The 24,154-nt window shown below is 36.9% G+C and overlaps 1 protein-coding gene and 1 non-coding gene across 5 annotated transcripts in view; one reads left to right on the top strand and one right to left on the bottom strand.

Moving 5' to 3' along the window:
- Positions 1-226: 226 nt before the first annotated feature.
- UBE2K (ubiquitin conjugating enzyme E2 K) overlaps positions 227-24,154 on the bottom strand; it is a 75,555-nt gene continuing 51,627 nt past the window's right edge. For all 4 annotated transcript variants that reach the window (XM_088836289.1, XM_055435241.2, XM_088836290.1 and 1 more), the window contains 4 exons: positions 15,182-15,264; positions 7,031-7,130; positions 3,677-3,805; positions 227-3,096 (listed from right to left, as the gene is read on the bottom strand). In XM_088836289.1, coding sequence (XP_088692415.1) covers positions 3,022-3,096; positions 3,677-3,805; positions 7,031-7,130; positions 15,182-15,264 — 387 coding nt within the window. In that variant the 3' untranslated portion in view covers positions 227-3,021. The remainder of the gene's footprint in view (positions 3,097-3,676; positions 3,806-7,030; positions 7,131-15,181; positions 15,265-24,154) is intronic.
- On the top strand, positions 23,365-23,489 carry LOC129562233 (U6atac minor spliceosomal RNA). Its single transcript, XR_008687152.1, has one exon. It is a non-coding gene; the product is annotated as a U6atac minor spliceosomal RNA (small nuclear RNA).

Below are 24,154 nucleotides of genomic sequence, written 5' to 3'. Positions count from 1 at the left end.
TGTTAAGCAGCAGTAACACAACATGCTACATTCCGTACTGCATAAATAAGCAATATGCACTTTATCTGCCAATTCTTTCTCAAACTTTAAAATTATTTTGCATAGGTTTATGCACTATCAGCAATCACAAATGTGAAACACTTCCCCAGAAAAAGAAAAAAACGGCCTTTCATTTCACAGAAAATGCTTCTCAAAAGCAAATGGTCAGAATATAAACACACATATATATACTTGAATGCATTATGTGTTTATGTAAATCACAGTCACAATTCCAAACATTTGGGGGAGCCAGCACAGAGAATCTAATTTAGTACCAAGTTCCTCAAATATTTATATACCTTACTGTATACTTATTTGGATCACAAACTGCTACTTATTCATTCAGTCTGTACTGAAATACTAACACAACTTAATTATTTGTTCTTTTAAAAGTCAGATACACACTCAGGAAATAGACCTGATCATCACAGAAGACTATTTGAGTATCAGTGACTTATAGCAAACTGTCTGCCCAGATGGGATAAAACTACACATACATTTAACTATAATTTTTGAAGCCTTTACAACTAAGAAATCACAAACCATTGAGAATTATAATTTCAAACAGGGTATGCTTTCCCTAGACCTGCACTTTTACTGTTCTTTTTCTAAACATACATAAGAAAAGAGAAATAAGCAACTGCCTTTATTTCTATGTTTGGGGAAATAAATCTACCTGTAGATAATAGCTGGGGGGGGGAACAACCCAGTAGGAAGGCGATAGTGGGAAAAGTACCAGAAAACAGATAATCACATTAAATGTAAATGAGGTAAAGTTTTTAAATGAAAATCCATTATGGAGAACCTCTCATACCAAATATTGTAGTTTTCCATTTCCTGGGCACTGGGGATGTTGAATTGCAGTTAGATGAGTATACCCTAAGGGGCTAATGTGCATAAAAGTCACAGGCAAGTTACAGCTGCCTCCAAGAGCAAAGTATACAATGCTTGACCCTTAGTAACTTCTGAGTTCTCTCTCTCATTTGTCAAACCACAGGACAATTAAATATACCCTGATAATACAGGCAAACAGTAAACTGGGTAGAGGTGTTTGATATTTAAAATAATGCAAATATTACTAACATTACCAAGCCACCCTCCACTAAACAAAACAAAAAAATTCTAAACAACGATGGAACAAAACTGTCCACATTTTCACACAATTCCAACCTTACCTCAAAATATAAAGAAAAGTACATGGTTTTAGCTATTTAAAATAAATAAAGAAAATCTTGTTTCCTTTGGCATCTTTAGAAAGTAACTAAATTACAATTAAAGGAGGTGATTGTATAAAGAAATTTATACTTAGGCAAACACAGGGGAAAAAACAGCAACTTGTGTTTAGTATGCAATAAAATCAACTATAAGAGTTTTACTACTGATTAGGAAAGCCTTACAAGTTTCTGGAAGAACCTTCACATCTTAACATTACAATACATTTAATAATGGTTCTTTTTATTGCTTCTAAGATTATTGAGAAGTCAAATGAAATTATGCTGAATTTACTGTTCAAAACTATTTTCCAAACACTTAACCATTATAATTTAGGATAAATAACACTTGACGAAAGCAAACCTTTTATAATATGACTTTCCATATACAGCCTTACTTTAATCCATTCAGATTTCATTACATTTTTGTTATTTTTGCATTGGTCTTGAATATTTAATAAGACTGTGTTTCTATGTATAGAACTGCCTACACAAATCCATTTCACCCTTCATAGAATGTTCACATTAGTGTTAGAGCTTGCAAAACTAATAATTTTCAAACTTTGAACTTAGAGTGAAGTGTAACTTTAATACGTATAGAAAGTCTGACTATGTACAAGAGAAGGTAAAGTTTTCAATTCTCATATTATCAGAAACATCATAAAGAAAGCTAGATTTATAACACACTTCTATTCCTATGTGCATCTGAAGTATGTACAGTAAAACACCAACACAGCTTTCATGTGTTAATAGGGGGAAGTGCAAGCAATCTCTATAAAGCCAAACAGGCTAAAAAAAACTGCAAACAGTTGATTTCATCCTTGCAAGTTCTCAAAGAAAAATTCCATCAGTTTAAAAATCAAAAGACGTTAAATTCACTGAAAAATTAAGCTGGGTTCTTTTCATTTAATCTGGGAATACTGCTGCTGCTGCTAGCAACATCAAGTATTTACTGTTTTTTAAAAAAAAAAGAAACAAAACTGGCAGCTCCATTTTTACAATATTATTTACTCATATAGGAAAGTTTTAAGAGTGGATAATTGTGACAAAACATTCCAAATGGATGACCTAAAATGGAGCAAGGGATACTGTCCTTCAGCACATTTCCTCACCAAATATAAAGAAATTTAATATTAGAACATTAGCTGTGTGTGGAAAGAGGGGAAAAACAGATATGTTGTCCCAGTCTGCTGACAAGGACAAAAAAGGCTCTGACTAGGTCACCATCTTCATTTCTGGATAAATCTCATATTGAAGAGTTCTCAAATGCTTAAAATGGTGGTCTTTTCAGCTACCCATCCTAAGAAGTCAAGAACAAGCATGCAAGTAAATTCACAGGCACAGAGGATCCATGTTAAAAACAGTTAAGGTAGCTGTGATGCAACACCAACAATTTGAATGGCCCTGACACACTCAAAATATTATCTTAATTATTCAACAAAATCCTGAAGCAAACTCTTGCTAGTCTTGGTATACTGCTAAACACTAAAGTAGCATGTTTTTTCCATGGTTTTAGCTTAGCTCAAAAGAATTTTTACACTATTAAGTAAGAAAAAAATTAAAGTATTTCCCCTTTTTAAATTTACACAGACGTTTAATTAGCTTTATTTACAGAGCAGGGATTTTTTTCAGTCTCCAATGGTGCCTAGATAACATCATTAGGCAAGAATGCCAGTTTAAAAGAAATCTATGCAGAATCCTAAAAATAACAGATGTTGATGCTCCTCCAAGAAGGGGTAAGCTTGACTATATCAGCATCTCTCTTTATGTTTCAGTTACTCAGAAGCAATTCTGTAGCAGTCTCTACATCCCATGATTTTGAAGACAAGGCCACTATTACCGCATTCTGTAGAAAAGAAAAGGGGACAAGATAAAATCACAAGGAAATATTTTAAAAATACCGTATCACTCACTGTCTTTATATTAAAGAAACCACACCTTGTTTTTTCATTTTTAAGTTACCATGCACTCGTAGTGCATTAAAAACTCTAAAACCAGTGACTAGAGCTTCTTTGGTGGCTCAGAAGTAAAGAATCCGTCTGCCAATGCAGAAGGCACAGGTTTGATTCCTGGTCTGGGAGATCCCACATGCAGTGAAGCAACTGAGCCCATGTGCCACCATTACCGAACCTGTGCTCTACAACCAAGGAGTCACAGCAACTGAGCCCATGTGCCCCAACAAGAGAAGCGTCACAGTAAGAAGCCCGCATGCCACGACTGGAGAGTGGCCCCAGCTCGCTATAACCAGAGAAAAAGCCGAGCAACAATGAAGACCCAGCACAGCCAAAAACAAATAAAATTATTTTTTAAAATAAAATAAAATCAATGACTGGAACCAGCCAAAGTTAAAAAAAAAATCACTAGCCAAGGATTTGCAACAATAATTTAACAAATAAATAAAAATCAACATGCCTTTATGTACTTACCCTATCAAAGCCCATAGCACATAGGTTTTCTATTTTTTTGGTGTACTCTGGACTAGAAACTGGTGCTCCAGCATACACATGTGCCCAAAGTCGAGCTGTCTGTTTGAACATTTCAGGATTTTGTTTGTACTATATGGGGGAAAAAGTGATTGATGTGACAATGCAGTTATAGTATTCAAAATAGGAACTCATCTCTTAACTGCCTAAAAACCTGATTTTTCTAAATAAATGTAGATTAGATTTTTAAAATGTGATTGATTCACTTTCCATAACAAACAATGTCACTGAAGAAAAGACTGTTGAATGGGAACCTGCAATTCACAAGTTGCACTGATGAAAGAAAAATAAAGATATATAATATTCATCAACTTCAATCTCCAATTTCAACAAAGTAGTAGAAAACACTAAACGGAGTTATTAGAGATGCCTCTAATCATTGTGCAGTGGCAAACATTACACAGATAAACAGAATTACTAGCTTCTAAAATTAAGTGGACAGTAACTAATAAATGTGACCTATTTTTGCATTAATCACAGCTCGTGCTAGAATACAAGGAGAGTTGGCTGTTTTGTTAAGAGTTGTATTACTATAGTGATTTAAGGAAACCTCATGTGCAGTCCTAACTTACAGCACATGTTTTGAGATGATTATGAATGCACGACAGAGCACTTTTTAAAATGTAAGATTCTTCATATGCATTGGAAGAGGTAAATTTATTCTCAAGTATTCTGAGACTACCATTACTTAATAAAGCAAATTATAAATTTAAAATATTAAATTCATTTTAATATTTTTAAGATGTTTTATACACATTGAGTATTTCTATACATTAAAATAATAAATCTAGTTTCTACCATTATTAACAAGGAAATAAGTCAGACAACCCAACAGAGTCAAAAGAAAACTGAGTCCAATCTCAACCTTTGAGGCTCAGAACTCAACAGGAAATCAAAGCTGAGGCTCAAGCCATGCTTCTATCAAAACTGAAATCAATAGGACATAAATAACATGTTAAACCATAATTTTAAGCACTCTATGGCCAATAATAATAGTAGGACATATTAACAAGAACATACATAAAATAAGGAGTGAACAGTTTTTCAAAGGAAAGGAAGAAGTTTGTAAGAGGAAAAGTCTTCTTAGGCAGGAAACATGACAGCCTGGGTGAAACGACACGTAGGAATGATAATCTTGAATAGCATGAGTTTGAGGAACAGTAAGAATTTAGAACTGCGGTGTTGGAGAAGACTCTTGGGAGTCCCTTGGACTGCAAGGAGATCCAACCAGTCCATCCTAAAGGAGATCAGTCCTGGGTGTTCACTGGAAGGACTGATGTTGAAGCTGAAACTCCAATACTTTGGCCACCTGATGCGAAGAGCTGACTCACTGGAAAAGACCCTAATGTTGGGAAACATTGAGGGCAGGAGGAGAAGGGGACAATAGAGGATGAGATGGTTGAATGGCATCATCGACTCGATGGACATGGGTTTGGGTGGACTCCAGGAGCTGGTGATGGACAGGGAGGCCTAGCGTGCTGCTGTTCATGGGGTCGCAAAGAGTCGGACACGACTGAGCAACTGAACTGAACTGAAGAATTTAGAAGATAGTTCAAATCATGGAGGAACTTTTCAAACTGAACAATTTGCACTGACCAAGTAGGTGACAGTAGAGTTATTCAGTTCAGTTCAGTTCAGTCGCTCAGTCGTGTCCGACTCTCCGCGACCCCATGAATCACAGCACGCCAGGCCTCCCTGTCCATCACCAACTCCCGGAGTTCACTCAAACTCATGTCCACAGAGTCGGTGATGCCATCCAGCCATCTCATTCTCCGTCGTCCCCTTCTCCTCCCGCCCCCAACCTTTCCCAGCATCAGAGTCATTTCCAGTGAGTCAACTCGTCGCATGAGGTGGCCAAAGTATTGCAGTTTCAGCTTCAGCATCAGTCCTTTCAATGAACATCCAGGATTGATTAATAGGTTTTTAATAGTAAAATGAAATAGGATGTGAACTGTATAAAGCTAACTGCTATCAGTGTAGAAGGTAAAAAGAAAAGGCTGAGGTAGGAAATTCCACCAGAGCAGTCAAATGAGAATTTTTAAACATGTGAACTAAAGCGGTTAGAGAAGTATTATGACAGAGACATTGAGATATGAGAGAAAAGGAGACACAGAGAAGTACTCCTTATCTGTGACTTGGATATATAAACAGACTATCTATAGAAGGATGGACAGGTTCACAGGGTTTAAGAGTCTGCCTTCAGTTATGGTAATGTTGTGCTAAGGTACCCATGGGATATTCATATAAAGCTCTCTGGTTCCAAACAGGTTTTTGGGTTTAGGAGAAAGATCAAGCCTGATTATTGTTATCAACATACAGGTGGCAACATCAGTGTGGATATGATCATCCAAATGAGAGTATAAAATGGAAAGTAAAAGAAAGGATGTAATAAGAACTGAGGAAGTATATGTAAAAGGGAGGAGAGGGAATTCCCTGGCAGCCCAATGATTAGGACTCCACACTTCCACTGCAGGGGTAAAGGTTCCACTCCTGGTTGGGGAACTAAGATTTTAGAGGGTGGGCAACATGGCCAAAAAAAAAAGGGGGTGAGGGAGTAACGGTAGGAACTAAGAGGGAACAACCACAACTACAAAAATAGGAAGAGAAGTCAAGACATGAAAAAAACTTCTGGATTAAAAAAAACAAACCCTACAAGGCTCAATAAATCCTAACGGTTTAGAGTAGGAGCTGGCAAGCTTTCTTATTTTTCAGGCTTTCAGACCGTGTGGTCCCTGTAATAATTATTCAATTCAGCCACTTGTAGCTGTAAACAAATGGGGGTGTTCCAATAAAACATTATTTACAAAAACAGCCAGGCTGGCTGTAATTTGCTAACCTCTGCCTTGGAAATCAAAGATCAGAACCAAAAAATATTTATTCCATTTGGCAACTACAAGGTCCTTGATAACCTTCACCATGCCACTTCAGTGCCACAGCTGGAGCTGATTAACAGTATTATCAGGGAAAGATCATCGCTGAATTAAAAGACAAATGGACACAAACATAGAATCACGACAGAAGGCAGATAAATGGGTGTTCCTTGTGTAATTCTTGAAAACGGCACAATATATTAGAAAAAAGCAACTTGTACTGGGTTTATTTAATACACCCAATTAAACTACTATGTTAAAAAAATCACTAAATTAGGTTTTCACTATTATATGTAATATAATAATCTTACAGCAACAAAGCAAACCATTTCCAGATTCAGTTTCAATAGACATATGCTTATGTTCTAACACTGCAAACCACTAAAGACTCACAGATAAGGAAGTCTTTCAAAAGCACCGCTCTCACCTGATTTGCTACTACTGCATCTTGTGGATCATCCGGTTCTGCAGCTGCCAGCAGTGCTTGTAATGACAACAATACCGTGCGCAGAGTCATTGCTGCTGCCCTAAAATTCAAAACAGGAAGATATCCCAGTTGCAAACAGTTTGCATGACAAAGTAGATGTTTTCTGAATAAATATGAAAACTACTGGAGCTAAAAAAGATTTTTATCTCAATCATATAATTAAGTCTTGGAAATTTATAATTATATATCTGCCTACCATACATATATATATTTTAAAACAATATATATATAATATACTAATATATATATTTTAAAACAAGTAAATCATTCCGTTTCTTAAGATAACTCAAACTGCCTTAGCTCCCCGCCCCCCTCATTATTGTTGCCAATATTCTGGTCAGCTTTATCTACTGACTTAACTTTCTATCCATTTCTCTAGACATAAACTTAAAGTGACAAAGTAACATGTGAAACTTCCTTTCTGTGTAACTCTAAAAACAAGATCCCATCATGCAAATATCCTTTACTTTCAAGAAAGTATAAAATTACTTGGAGGGTATTATGCTTAAGTGATATGTCAGACAGAAAAAAAAATACCATTTAAATGTGTAATCTAAAAAATAAAACAAACTAGTGACGGTAACAAAAAAATAAAAACTACTGGTTAGTAGTGGGAGAGAGGAGAAGGGAGGGGCAATACACGGGTAGGGATGTGGGTTAGCTACTCAGCTGTGTCTGACTCTTTGTGACCCCATGAACTGTAGCCCACTAGGCTCCTCTATCCATAGAATTCTCCAGGCAAGAATACTGGAGTGAGTAGCCATTCCCTTCTCTAGGGGATCTTCCTGACCCCAGGATTAAACCTGGGTCTCCTGCACTGCACGATACTTGATCATCTGAGCCACCAGGGGAAGCCCAGGGATGTAAGAAGTACAAATTATTAAGTATAAAATAAGCTACATGGATATTTTGTACAACAAATTCCACAGATAGAGGAGCCTGGCAGGCTAAAGTCCATGGGGTCGCAAAGCATCGGACACAACTAAACACTCAACAGTAATATAGCCAATATTTTATAATAACTACAAATGGAGTACAACCTTTAAAACTTGAAAATCACTATACTGTACACCTGTAACTTAGCAACTACAATAAAAAATTTTAAATGAAGAATGAAAGAAAATAAATCACTCCATAACATTCTGAACAAAGAAAACTTTTTGCTTAATATTCATGCTTCTAAATGTTTATAAAGCAAATATTTATCTAGAAAATGCTGCCTACCTAACCAGAAAGGATTCTGAGCATTTCTGTTAAAAAATTATTTGACCAGTTAGTATAAAAATATTTATGAATACAATAGTGAAATAACATAATAGTGAACTATTTTAAATGCAGAAGATTATTAAACAACATGTCCATTTTCACCAATATTAGATAATTCCAAACCAGTCTTTTTCAACTGGGTTCCCCATTTTAATAAGAGAAGAGAGAAAATTAAGTATTGCCTCGATTTCCCGAAGAATGGTTATATAAATAGTACCATCTCAGATGCTTAGGAAAGTTAATTTATTATCAGCAACAAATTTCTTAACGAAATGTGTCTCATACAGGTTTCTTCAAACAGTAGTATCAGTATTACCTGGGAACTTGTAAGAAATGAAAATTCTTAGCCTCATCGCAGATCTACTGAATTAGAACCTCTTGGGTGGTTTAACAGATACTCCAAGTGATTCTGATCCAAGTTAATTTCTGAGAAATACTGCTTCAGTGCATACAACTTAAAACTGAGACAGGCTGTTCTAAACTAAAATAAAATCCATGTCACAAACACAGGTCTATACTTTATCTATTAGAGAAAAACTACAATTCAAATAGTTCTTTATCTAAATGCTGCTGGACCTGTCATTTATATTAAACTCCATAAAATGCAAACTATAGTGACAGCAGATAAGTGGTTGCTGGGAGATGGGGCAGCAGGAAGTCTGGAAGAAGCAATTACAAAGGAACCCACTAGAAAACTCTGGAGTATGTTGATTATGTTCACTATCTTGATTCGTGACAGTTTCATGGATGTATATGTGCCTAAACTTATCAAACTGTATATTTTTAATGTGTGTAATTTAAGATCAATTACACTTCAATAAAGTTTTTAAAAAAGTTATGTTTTAAAAGCTCCCACCTTGCCTTGTATCCTATATAAAAATTAACACAAGAGAACTATGCTCAGTATCTTGTAATAATCTACAATGGAAAAGAATCAGAAAAAGAATATGTATGTACAACTTAATCACTTTACTGTACATGTGAAACTAACAACATGTTAACCATTCTTCAATTTTTGAAAAATCAGGAAAAAAAAAAGAGAAAAAAATCAGTTCAAAATAGATCAAAGTCCTAAACCTAAGACTAAAACTATTTTTGGCTGCTGTGCCTGGCTTGTGGGATCTTAATTCCCCAACTGGGGATGAAACCCCACACCCCGCAGTAAAAACAGTGAGTTCTAACTAGTGGATTGCCAGGGAATTTCCAAGGCTAAAACTTATTATAAAACTCTTAGAAGGTGAAACATAGGGTGAAAGCTCCATGACAGTGCAGCGTGCCATGATTTATAGCATATCAAAAGATAGGCAAAAAAGCATAGGTAACAAAATAAAAAATAGAAAAACTGGTTAAGAACTCTGATGTAAAGAAAAAAAAGTTTTAAATCTTCATATGCAGTGAGTATAATCAATAGTGAAAGGCAACTCACACAATGGGGAGAAAATATTTACAAAATCATACATCTGACAAGGGAATTATATACAAGAACTACATATACAACTATACAAGAATTATATATATAAGAACTTCTGCAACTCGTTAACAACAAAAATATAAACCTCACACACTACCTCACATCCATTTGGCTGGTTTACTATTAAAAAAACAGAAGATAACATTTGTTGGCAAGGATGTGGAGCAATTGGAATCCTGGAAAAGAGTCTGATGCTGGGAGGGATTGGGGGTAGGAGGAGACGGGGACGGCAGAGAATGAGATGGCTAGATGGCATCACCGACTCGATGGACATGGGTTTGAGTGAACTCCGGGAGTTGGTGATGGACAGGGAGGCCTGGCGTGCTGTGGTTCATGGGGTCGCGAAGAGTCGGACATGACTAAGCGACTGAACTGAACTGAACACTGTTGGTGGGAATGCAAAGGGACAGTCTGTTCTCAAAACTGAGGGAAAATCTAGAGTTTTAACTGGATTTAATTCATAACAATCTCAATGAGAAAAGTTTTAAGTCTCCTGTATGCTTGAAAACCTTCATAACATATGTTGGGGAGGTATTCATAAACCATTAAGAATTAATTGGTTTAAAAACTTAAATGCAAAGTTCTTAAAAGTTGAACACAAAATCAATGTAAACAACAATTTTTTCAAAATTAGTTGTAATAAAATTAACATTAAAACAAAACTTATTCTTTTGGACCTAAATATGATAGAAACTATAACATCTTTTTGATGGTATAAAGATATGTGTACATTTTTTGACTACTCTACATGAAATTTTGAATATAAACTTGGTAATGTAAAAAAAAAATACAACTAAAAATACAATCTTCAGTTTTCATTTATTTTTCTTTTCACGGAGTACTGATAAAATTCATACTACTGATAACTTTGAGATTTTTAGCATATAATGTGTAACATTTGCATAAATCTATTAAAAACAAATCCTAACAGCCAAGCAGGAGTATGAAATTTCAAAATGTGTTAGCTAATTTTAATCAATGGATATGAGTGAGCTGAAACTCCAATACTTTGGTCACCTGATACAAAGAACTGACTCACTGCAAAAGACCAGATGCTGGGAAAGACTGAAGGCAGGGCAGAAGTAGGGGACAACAGAGGATGAGATGGTTGGATGGCATCACTGACTCGATGGACATGAATTTGAGCAAGCTTTGAGAGTTGGTGATGGACAGGGAAGCCTGGTGTGCTGCAGTCCACGGGGTTGAGAAGAGTCGGACACATTGAGCAACTGAACTGATGAGTGAGTACCTTATAAAACTATCTTCAGTAAATTAACTTTGCTCAGATCTCAAACTTCAATAAGCACAGTTAATATGGCTAATTAAATATTCATTCATATGGACTGCTGTTGTGTCCGAGTCTGTGCGACCCCATAGATGGCAGCCCACCAGGCTCCCCTGTCCCTGGGATTCTCCAGGCAAAAACACTGGAGTGGGTTGCCATTTCCTTCTCCAGTGCATGCAAGTGAAAAGTGAAAGTGAAGTCGCTCAGTCATGTCCAACTCTTGGCGACCCCATGGACTGCAGAATACCAGGCTCCTCCGTCCATGGAATTTCCCAGGCAAGAGTACTGGAGTGGGTTGCCACTGCCTTCTCCATCATATGGACTAGATGGGGCCTTTAATATGTACAACAAAAAGCACTGAATTGTTTGTATTATCGACTAACTTGTCTGTCAAGGATCTTCCAGAAGACCATCAATAAATAATCTATTTTCATTCAAAACACTCAATGCTACCTAAAGAGCATCTACTTAAAGAGAATGGCAGCTTTTTTGTTATAATTTTTTGTTAAGGTATACTAAGAGTAAACTGCCTGACGGCTAGATGAATTTTATGTATGTATACATTCATAGCAATCACCATCTAGATAAAAATATAGAGTACTTTCAGCACCTCTTGCCCCTCTTATTCACGACCCTTACCTATCCCCACCGCTATCATAGTTTTCATCACCCAAAATTAGCTTTGACTCATCTTTAATTTCATAAAATGAAATAATACAGTATGTACTTCTTTGCGTCTAGCTTTTGTCACTGAACATGTCTATGAGAATCATTCACGTTATTGTGTCAACATGAACATGCCTTTTTTTTTCTTACTGCTATGTAGTGTTTCAGTGTATGATTAAACCATTATATAGCCATTCTCTTGCTTATAGACATTTGGGTTACTTGCAGTTTGAATAAATCTGCTATGAATATTCTTGTACATCTTCTGGTGGACATATGCACTCATTTCTCTCAGATTTCTCTTGCATATAATACTGAGGAGTAGAACTGTTATGCCATATTGAAGGTATATGCTTTGGCAGGTACAGCTGGTTGAGTGGCTGAACCACATTATTACCAGCAACACATGAGAATCACTTACAAGTGTGTAGTGGTATCATGGGCTTCCTTGGTGGCTCAGACCATCAAGAATCTACCTGCAATGCAGGAGATCGTCTGCAGCACAGGAGACCTGGTTCGATCCCTGGGTCTGGAAGTTCCTCTGGAGAAGGAAATGGCAATTCACTCCAGTACTCTTGCCTGGAAAATCCCATAGACAGAGAAGCCAGGTGGGCTATAGTCCATGGGGTTGCGAAGAGTCAGATGTGACTTAGTGACTAAACCACCACCACTACAGTGGTATCTATGATTTTAATTTGCACTTCCCTGATGAATAACGTTGCTGAGTACAACTTATCAACCATCCAAATATTCTCTGCCTGTTCATGTCTTTTGAAAGAGTACTATCAATGAGTGCTATTTTTACGTGTTATCACTTTCTTCCCCAGGTAAATAGACACCTTTAGTCAAGCTGCTGCTGCTGCTAAGTTGCTTCAGTCGTGCCCGACTCTGTGCAACCCCACAGATGGCAGCCCACCAGGCTCCCCCGTCCCTGGGATTCTCCAGGCAAGAACACTGGAGTGGGTTGCCATTTCCTTCTCCAATGCATGAAAGTGAAAAGTGAAAAGTGAAAGTGAAGTCGCTCTGTCATGTCTGACTCTCAGCGACCCCATGGACTGCAGCCTACCAGGCTCCTCCATCCATGGGATTCTCCAGGCAAGAGTACTGGAGTGGGGTGCCATTGCCTTCTCCGTCTTTAGTCATAAGAGGTGTCAAAAACATTAAGAAAACAGTTTGCATGTAGGGTTATGTTATGAAGTTAAGAAATAAACTATACTAACATATAATTCATCAAATATTAAAGGTAAATCACCACCTACATGTACAAATAAAAGATTTAGAGTAACAAAGTGCTTTCTAACATAACTATTTCAAATTAGCCTAAAACTTGACATTTACAAATACACAGAAGGTCTATTACCTCAACAAAGCTGGTGGGACAGGGGGAAGGCCAATAAACCCATGGATATCCAATCTCACCTATATTATCTGATATCTCTGATACCTTTTATTATTTGAATGATATAGATATGAAAAAAGACCAAATTCAGCTATTTGACCTGCCTTAGAAAATGAGAATAGCTGACAAAAGTGTTCTGATATAAAAATTCAAGTTTTCTGTCTCTATATACATCATAATCTTTCAACTATTTATAGGAAGTGGTAGTACTGATGGCTAACTCAGCAAAAAGAGAAGACAGTGAAAAATTTTAGTGTGGAGTTTTATTTTCAAAGAGGCAGAGGTTTCATTCTGCCTGCTAAGAATAGCCTGACTGAAGTTAAAAGCAGAGGGACAGGCTACCGCAATCATCCAGGCAAGAGGCAATGCAACCTGGACCAAGGTAGTAGTAACAGACTACTAATAAAACGCTGTTGGTTTCAATAACAGGATTTGCAGATGGAGTATAAGAGTACCAAAGAAAGAAAGAAGCATCATGGTGAGGTCTGGCCTTAGAAACTGTAAGGATGTAGCTGCCAAAACTTAAGATGGAGCAAAAATAAGTTTTGGGTTGGGGAAATATTATCAACAGTTCAGTTTCAACATATTTTAAATTTGAGATGTCTATTACATAGTCATATAGGTGTTATGCCTGGAGTTCAGAAAAGATAAATTTGTGAGTTGCTAGTATATAAACGTTGAAGTTATGAAATCAGATGAGCTCACCAAGAAAGTTGAGTATAGATGGAAAGCAGCAGAGGCCATGACTTAGCCCTGAGGTATTCTCATGTGCAAAAGCTTAGCAGATCAGGGAGGAACTAGTTAAGTCTGGGAGTGGGAAAAGGAAGGGGAGAGCAGAAGAAACGATGTCCTGGCAACCAACTGAAAAAAAGGACAATGTCTCTAACACTGCAAATTTTCATTAATATCACTGAACAATAAGAGCTACAAGGGACCTTTGAGATGACTTTAAAGATAAAACCATGGAGGCATAGAAACTCAACAAATTATAAAGTCACAAATCAAAAGAATCACAGAAAATAGTTAGGTCTATTCCATAATGTTCAATGTTTAAGAGTATGGAACACAGATCAAGGAACTGGATCTCCAGAGATGATCTACTGAGTAAGAGGCTTTACTCAGATGTGCTATCAGAATGGAAAAACAAAACCAGCAACTCTTGTCTGTTCATCCAGTTTCTAAATATACCAACTGACCCATATGCTAAATGTTGTCATTCTTGTTTTATCTTATTCAGCTTCCATTCTTTCCCTTTCTTGACAAATCAAACACATAACTTGCTTTCTTCCACTCCAATGACTTTTTTCTCTTGTCTGAATTTTTTAATCTGTATTCCCAGGCTTTACTCTAAGAGAAATACAACTCATTTAAGCTTCTCAATAGCCCTATGAAATAGGTATTAACCTCATTTTTTTCAGATAAGGAAATAAAGGCATAAAGACCAGGTAATTTACTCAAGACCACACAAATAAGTAAATGGCAGAGCCACAATTTTAACCTAATGGTTAAAAACTATGCTGCTAAGAAATCAGACAAAATATGTGAAAGCACTGTACAAATGAAGACACCACCTATAAAGGCGGTACTTCATAGAATCTTAGAACCTTAATCGTGTTCAATTAGCACAACTTCTAACATTTTGGTGCCTATACTCCACCCAAGTCAGAACTGATTACACTTCAATACTTCAATTTTGTCTTTCATAAAAATCTTCCAAAGATAGCAAAAAATGAAAATTACCAAAACAACAAACAAAATCCAAGACTTTTTAAGATGTAAAGTTAGCATCTGACGTTTCCTAATAAATCACTATTTAAATATAGAGTCCAATTTCAATTATAACATATTTTCTCTAATGTACTTGAGAGATTTCATCAAGTTTTAAAATTACTTCCCAAATAAGAGAAAGTATAATATGCTTATGTTTTGAGGCCAAGTACATATTTAACACTCTAACAGACTTACAATCATATGAGGCTTGAACATGAATTCAAAATCTCTTACCATTGATCTTTCAGGATATCCAAACAAATAGCCCCTGTGACGGAACTAATATTAGGATGCCATATTTTAGTGATAAACCGGACCTAGAATATAAAGCACATTTTAAGTAACAGGAAAAAAAAACAAACCAACATATAATTTAAGTAAAACTTCAAAAAAAAAGAAATCCTCAAGTTGTTTTTTTTTTAAAAAGCCCATACTTAACATTACTTAACATTACATCATTACATCAAGGGAAGGATGTAGAAGACAAAGCAGTCAGTAAGTTGAATGCTGCCAATGACGTACTTCCTTTTAATACATGCTCAAAGAAACCCACCAACTAACTATAACTAAGGTGTTTATAACTTACCTAGCATAGTGTTAGATGTTATGAGAAATTTAACATGAATTAAGATCTATTTTAGTTCAGTTCAGTTCAGTCGCCCAGTCGTGTCCGACTCTCCGCGACCCCATGAATCACAGCACGCCAGGCCTCCCTGTCCATCACCAACTCCCGGAGTTCACTCAAACTCACGTCCACAGAGTCGGTGATGCCATCCAGCCATCTCATTCTCGGTCGTCCCCTTCTCCTTCCGCCCCCAACCTTTCCCAGCATCAGAGTCTTTTCCAGTGAGTCAACTCGTCGCATGAGGTAGTACATAAAGTCAATATAGATAGCAAATGACGATTTTTTAGTGTGACAAAGGGTGTAGAATAGGTATGAAGGAAAAAGCAAAATCAATATGTGAAAACAGATGTAGTAAGTGATTGCAAGATTGCTTCTGATTTTTCTGAAGCATTTTTTTTCTCAAATACTTTAGAAAAATTAATACTTAAAAGGTCTAGTATTATTTGCCAGGCACTGAGGCTTAAAGTCTGAGAAATTTACCCAATATAAAATAACTAGTTAGCAATAGAAAATACAAACTCACAGTATCTAATCTCAGATTCTAAACGTACCTGTTTGTCTTAGCATGAAACAGCAAGAAATCAACAAGTGAAAATGCTAACTCTGAAATGAAATCGAGTTCATCAGCTCTTACTTATGAGCTTCTGGAGGAGGAATAGGAGAAGACGAAGGAGGCTTTTATTTGACATATATATGATAGTCACCTAAGTCAAAATTCTTTAACACTTAATAGATTACGATAAGCCAAACTAAAAGTACCATACAACAATTAATCAATGTATGCTCCAAATCTAAGCTATTTATGGAAAGTAGCTAAAATATTTATGCTTCTATTTCTCGTGATTTGTCTATGCTGCTGATGCTGCTAAGTCACTTCAGTCGTGTCCAACTCTGTACGACCCCATAGACAGCAGCCCACCAGGCTCCTCTGTCCCTGCGATTCTCCAGGCAAGAATACTGGAGTGGGTTGCCATTTCCTTCTCCTTGTCTATGCTGCTGCTGCTAAGTCGTGTCTGACTCTGTGCGACCCCACAGACGGCAGCTCCCTCGTCCCTGGGATTCTCCAGGCAAGAACACTGAAGTGGGTTGCCATTTCCTTCTCCTTGTCTATGCTATCTGTCCCTAATTCCCCACATACCCACTGACATATGTACCATTTGAAAAAGCACTTTAAGTCACCAATGACTTCAAAATACCTAAAACTAATGGAGACTTTCCACTCCTAGTTATTCTAGAATTATTAAAAAATTACACTTACTGCTTTCACTGATACCTACTTCTTTCCATCCACAGAACACCATTTCCTTAAAGGAGACTATCATTATGCTCCTGGCTTATTCAACAGTTTACTGACTTTACTGTTTTCAGTTTTGTTCCCTCTAATCCATTTTCTACAATAAAACCAGAGAGCTCTTTAAAACAAACCAGATTCATGACACTACTCACTTAAGGCCCCTTAAGGACTTCTCATTTCCTTTATGTAAGCTCACACTCTTAAACTGGCTCTAGCCTAACTCTCAAACCTCACTATCACCCCACATACAAAGCATGTGCTCAACAAGTCCTATTTGCCTCAGGGCCTTCATACATTTCTTCCAATAACACACCTTAATATCCTCTTCTGGCTAACTCATACTGATTCTCCAAGTTTTAACTTCCATAACCACTCTCCCTGACCTGATCCCGTAGCACCCTGCACTTTTCTATGTCACAGTACTGATCATACTTCTATAATCTCTCCCACATTTGCCTAGTCTTCCCTAAAATGCATGGTGTCTATTTGCTTAGTAGAGCACTCCAAGCATCTGAAGTGCCTCACACTGAATAAATATACAATTAACATTATGACAAACTTGTTATTAAAAAGCTAAACATTATCCTTCTCAAATACAGTGAAGATCAAATAAGACAGGCATATAGGGCTCATGTACAAAAAACATTTCTTGGAAACGGATATAACCATGATGATGTTCACATCGCAATTTTTACCATTTGAGTTCAAAGCTTTATAATGATATAACAATAAAACACAATTTCAGTGACACAAGGATAGCAAAGTACTTTGACTTTCAATGTTTTCAACAAGATTAGAAAAAAAAGAAAATTTCTTCTTCTTTTTGGCCACACCCACAAGGCATGCAGGATCTTAGTTCCCCTACCAGGGAACAAACCTGTGCCCCATGCAGTGGGAGCTCAGAGTCTTAAGCACTGGACCACCAGGGAAATCCCAAGGAAAACAGAATTTTAAACATCTACTACTGAAGTTGTCAAAAGGTTTATGATTTAGGCTGATGATCTAAGGATGTGTGAACTGTATATTGCTTTTTAAAGAATCTTCAGTATATGATTCTCAGTAGACTCTACATGAAAACTAAAATGCATATTATTATTAATATGTGAAATTATTAAACTTTCTTTGTACTACAATCTACAATTAGGAACAAGTAACTCTGAATTTGGAGATAATAATAAAGAGAATAATTTTCAAAGTTACTTACTCCATTATCTACTAGTACAGATATAACTGTCCTGTAAGTAGTTCTTTGTGTGGTCTTCCAAACTTCTTGTTTTTAATTGGAGGATAATTGATTTACAATGCTGTGTTGATTTCTGCTGTACAACAACGTGAATCAGCCAGAACTATACACTTATCTTCTCCCTCTTGACTCACCCTCCCTCCCACTGCACCCTACGCCTCTAGGTCTTTACAGAGAGAGCTCCCTGTGTCTGCAGCCACAAAATTAAAAGACTCCTGTTTCTTGGAAGAAAAGCTATGACCAACCTAGACAGCGTATTAAAAAGCAAAGACATTATTTTGCCGACAAAGATCCATAAAATCAAAGCTATGGCTTTTCCAGTAGTCATGTAGGAACGTGAGAGTTAGACCACGTGCTGAAAGCTAAGTGCTGAAGAACTGATTAATGGCTTTGAACTGTGGTGCTAGAGAAGACTTTCAAGAGTGCCATGGACAGCAAGGAGATCAAACCAGTCAATCCTAAAGGAAATTAGTCCTGAATATTCATTGAAAGAACTGATGCTGAAGCTGAAGCTCCAATACTTTGGCCACCTGATGCGAAAAGCCTGATGCTGGGAAAGATTGAGGGCAGGAGGAGCAGAGGGCGACAGAGGATGAGATGGTTGGATGGCATCACCAACTCAATGGACATGAGTTTGAGCAAACTCCAGGAGATAGTGAAGGACAGGGAAGCCTGACATGTTACAGTCCATGGGGCTACAAAGAGTCTGACACGACTGAGCGACTGAACAACAACAGAAACAAATAGTACTAAAATACTTACACAAGTAACAAGTCAAGCTTCCTTATTTTCACAAATGAAACCAATAATAGCACCATCTGGGTAACTTGACAACAATCATTAATTCTGAGGAGCTCTTAAAGAATTTAGAAACAAAAATCTTAATACCATGTACATAATGTGACCAGACTGAAATGAAGGAGGGGACTATTCTTCATTCTCTATATATGGTGCACCATCATCAGTAAATCTTATCTCCTCCTACAGGAAGTATCCTATATTTTTACATTCTTTATTTCAACAAAAATTTCACCTTCTACCTCATGGTAGATATGAACTCTATTTCCATCAGGAATTTCCAGTTTCAAGCTTGGAACTCGTGGAAGTTACAATATTAAGCCTGCTTTAACTAACTTGTACAAAAGAAAATGCTATTTTAAATATGCATATGCAGAAGAGAAGACTCACTAAAGGTTATTACCATTGGTATTTATACTCAATTTCACATATAAGAGTATATCTGTAACACCAAGGGAAAAGAAAAAAATTCACAATCTAATCTCCAATAATCAGTTGGACAAATCACTGAGCTAGTTTTCCTAATTTAATGAATTTGTCATTAATAGAGTATATATTACAATTTACTTTTAAGTATGCATTGAATCAAATTCTTTCTACACTATATTCAGCTGACTCAAAGATAGATCTTCTCTGTCCAGAAGTAAACCTTCTGCTCTTGAGGTCAATAGTTTATTGCAAAAAAATGAGCAGAAAATTCTCTGTGACCATGTTAAAATAAATCAATGTAAGCTTTCAATCTCGTACAATTTTAGCTGCACAGCAGTGAGAATTTAACAGTTAAACTTCAATACTTTAACCTCATAAAGTTTAAAATTAAATCTGAGGGGCTTCCTTGGTGGCACAGAGGATAAGAATCTACCTACTAATGCAGTGGACACAGGTTCGATCCCTGGTGCAGGAAGATTCCACATGCCTGGAGCAAATAAGCCCACAAGCAGCAGCTACCAAGTGCCACACGCTAAAACTACTGAGCTTGTGTGCCACAACTACTGAAGCCTGAGCTCCACAAGAGAAGCCACCACAGTGAGAAGCCCCCTCTCACCAACTAGAGAAAGGCCTTGCAAAGTAACAAAGACTCAGCACAACCAAAAATAATTAAAAAAAGACTTCTGAACAGTCTGGCAAGCATCCAAGACACGTAAGAGGATTATCAAAAAAAATGAAACCTGAGGCTACATATTAAACAAATGTGAACATAATTATGCAAGAAATTTACACAATTATTCCCCACTCTTTCCATTATATTTACCAAGCAGTAAAAATTCAAATTTAATATAGGAAATATCCAAAACGTATTTCTCATACATTAATTAGCATTTACTGCAAAAGCTTAATACCATAAATTAGAGGAGGACCGTATTTAAAATGATACTAAATTCCAACTACAACTAACTGGTTGAAGCCAAAGGAAAGCAAATTTGGGCTGACTGAAGGAAGACTTTTCCAAATCTTGACGCTATCTCAATATGGAGGTAAGACTGGAATTAAGACAGCAGTGGCCTGAAAAGCAACATGAGCTATCAACAGTAGCAAAAATATCAGACAGACCTCAGTTCTTATGTTTTTAGTCTATTTTTCTAAAAAATGGTGGAAAGAGGCAGGGTTAAAATAGTGATTTCAAAGATTAAATGAAATAATGTATCAAGTGCCTAAAACAGAGCTAGGACTATGACATCACTCAGGATTTATATTTATACACTATACATGGACATCACCAGATGCTCAATACCGAAATCAGACTGATTATACTCTTTGCAGTCAAAGATGGAGAAGCTCTACACAGCAAAAACAATCCCTGGAGCTGAATGTGGCTCAGATCATGAGCTCCTTATTGCAAAATTCAGATTTAAATTGAAGAACATAGGGAAAACCACTAGGCCATTCAGGTATGATCTAAATCAAATCTCTTATGATTACATACTGGAAGTGACAAATAGATTCAAGGAATTAGATCTGTAGACAAAGCTCCTGAAGAACTATGGACAGAGGTTTGTAATACTGCACAGGAGGCAGTGGCTAAAACCATCCCAAAGAAAAAGAAAGGCAAGAACACAAAACAGTTGTCTGAGGAGGCCTTACAAATAGCTGAGAAAAGAAGAGAAGTGAAAGGCAAAGGAGAAAGAGAAAGACATACTCAACTGAATGCAGAGTTCCAGAGAATGGCAAAAAGAGATTCTTAACTGAATAATGCAAAGAAATATATGAAATAACAGAATGGGAAAGACTAGAGATCCCTTCAAGAAAATGAGAGATACCAAGGGAACATTTCATGCAAAGATAGGCACAATAAAGGGCAAAAATGACAAGGATCTAACAAGCAGAAGAGATTTAAAAAAGGTGGCAAGAATACACAGAAGAACTAAACAAAAAAGGTCTTTATGATCTAGATAAATACTATGGTGTGGTAACTCCTCTATAGCCAGACATCCTGGAGTGTGAGGTCAATTGGGCCTTAGGAAGCATTACTATGAACAAAGCTAGTGGAGGTGATGAAATTCCAGCTGAACTATTTCAAATGCAAAAAGATTATGCTGTTCAAGTGCCGCACTCAATATACCAGCAAATTTGGAAAACTCAGCAATGGCCACAGGACTAGAAAAGATGGATTTTTCATTCCAATCCCAAAGAAAGGCAATGCCAAAGAATGTTCAAACTACTGTACAACTACACTCCTTTCACATGCTAGCAAGGTATTTCTCAAAATCCTTCAAGCTAGGCTTCAGCAGTACATGAACCAAGAACTTCCAGATGCAGAAGCTGGATTTAGAAAAGGCAGAGTAACTGGAGATCAAATTGCCAGCATCTGTTGGATCAGAGAAAGGGAATTCCAGAAAAACACCTATCTCGGCTTCACTGACTACGCTAAAGCCTTTGACTTTGTGGATCACAACAACCTGTGGAAAATTCTTAAAGACATGGGAATATCAGACCACCTTACCTGCCTCCCGACAAACCTGTATGCAGCTCAAGCAGCAGGAGAACCGAACATAGAACAATGGACTGGTTCAAAATTGGGAAAGGAGTTTGTCAAGGCTATAGATTGCCACCCTGCTTATTTAACTTTCATGCAAAGCACATCATGCAAAATGCAGGACTGGATGAATCAAGCTGGAATCAAGATTGCCAGGAGAAATGTCAACAACCTGAGATATGTAAATAATTAGACTCTACTGGCAGAAAGCAAAAAGGAACTAAAGAGCATCTTAATGAGGGTGAAAGAGGACAGTGAGAAAGTTGGCTTAAAACTCAGCATTCAAAAAACTAAGATCATGGCATCTGGTCCCATCATTTGATGTAAACAGATGTGGAAAAGGGAGAAACAGTGGCAGATTTTATCTTTGTGAGCTCCAAGATCACTGCAGACGTTGACTGCAGCCATGAAATTAAAAGATTCTTGCTCCTTGGAAGAAAAGCTAGGACAAGCCTAGACAGCATATCAAAAAGTAGAGACAATACTTCACCAATAAAAGTCCATATCCATATAGTCAAAGCTATGGTTTTTCCAGTAATCATGCATGGATGTGAGAATTGGACTATAAAGAAGGCTGAGTGCCGAAGAATCAATGCTTTTGAATTGTGGTGAAGACTCTTCAGAGTCCCTTAGACAGCACGGAGAACAAACCCATTAATCCTAAAGGAAATACAACACTGAATATGCATCTGAAGAACTGATGCTGAAGCTGAAGCTCCAATATTTGGCCACCTGATGCAAAGAACTGACTCATGGAAAAGACCCTAACGCTCAGAAGGATTGAGGGCAGGAGAAGAGGGCGGCAGAGGATGAGATGGTTGGATGGCATCATCAACTCAATTAACTTGAGTTTGAGCAAACTCCAAACTCCAGGAGATAGTGAAGGACAGGGAAGCCTGGCATGCTGCAGTCCATGGGGTTGCAAAGAGTCAGACATGACTTAGCGACTAAATGAAAACAACAGAGGGAAATAAACACTTTTATTGAGACAATAATCCATCCTCATTTAAAGCGCACAACTTCTTGGTGGTAAGTATATTCAGAGTTGTGCAACCGCCACCAAACTATAATTTTTGGCCATTTCAACACCTCAAAAAGAATTATGTAACCACCAGTAGTCACTCCCCATTCCTTCATACTCCTCCAGCCATAAGCAACCAACAAATTACCTTTTTTCTCTATGATTTTCCTCTTCTAATGTTCATGTAAATGACATTATACAATGTGTGGCTTTTTATGCCTGGCTTTTTCATTTAGGATGATGTTTTCAAAGTTCATCTATCTTATAGCACATATCAGCACGCTCATCATTATAAACAGATGTGGTAAATATACCACATTTAATTTTTCCATTAAGTTGATGGACATTTACAGAGCTTCCACTTTTTGACAGTCATGAATTAGTGCTGGTATGAACACTTGTGTACAAGTTGTTGTATGGACACATTTTCATTTCTGTTGAGTAGATATCTAGAACTGCTATGTGTTGTATGAAAGGAAAGGTTAGCACACCCCTTGATAAAGACAGAAGAGGCTCTAGAGCCTGACAACATGAATATGGTTAAGGCACACTGCCACCTACTTCATTGCATCTAACCATGTTTTTCGGTAAAAAATAATGCTGGCTAATACTTACAGCATGCTGTTCTAAGTATTGTATTTTACTGAACCACAGGTACCATCAAGTACTCAATACACCATTATTTTATATACCATGAGAAAGAAAAAAACTGGGCCAATTAAATTATCTCATCCACTAAAAGATATACCCTGATTTGAGAAATTTACTGTTTCACAGAATTATTGAAATACTATTTTTTAAACGGACTACTCCTTCTAAAGGATTTTACAAATGAGGAAACACCTCAGACAACTTGCCTAAGATCAAAAAGTCTGTCAAATGCTGTAAGATCTGAACTATGGGTGATTATTCTTGTTCTTGGTAGAGCCACGTTCACTGTTTCAGAGATTCTGCCCTTACTCCTTCCTCATTAGGATCAAGGAAGTAGAGAACAGTGGGCCTTACAAATCTAGTTTCTATTTGACCTCTAACCCTCAGTTCCCTCGTTCATTAAGACTGTCTTAGGAAGGCATATAAAATTCTTAGCACAATGCAAGTGACATCTTAACAGTAAAAATATAGTGGTTATTTTTTTTAACTTAATAGTAAAAATATAGTGTTTGAGAGCAGTCTCTCGAGATTTTTTCTTTCTTCCCTCGTTTCCATTAAAAAAATTATATTTTGGGCTTGGAGGTCATCCTTATCTCAAAAC

Source organism: Moschus berezovskii, chromosome 5 (assembly GCF_049115385.1).
Source record: "Moschus berezovskii isolate FMDL1 chromosome 5, NW_MosBer_1.0, whole genome shotgun sequence".
NCBI lineage: Eukaryota > Metazoa > Chordata > Mammalia > Artiodactyla > Moschidae > Moschus > Moschus berezovskii.
The sequence above is the reverse complement of the archived record's forward strand: the minus strand, read 5'-3'. Positions and strand labels throughout refer to the sequence as shown.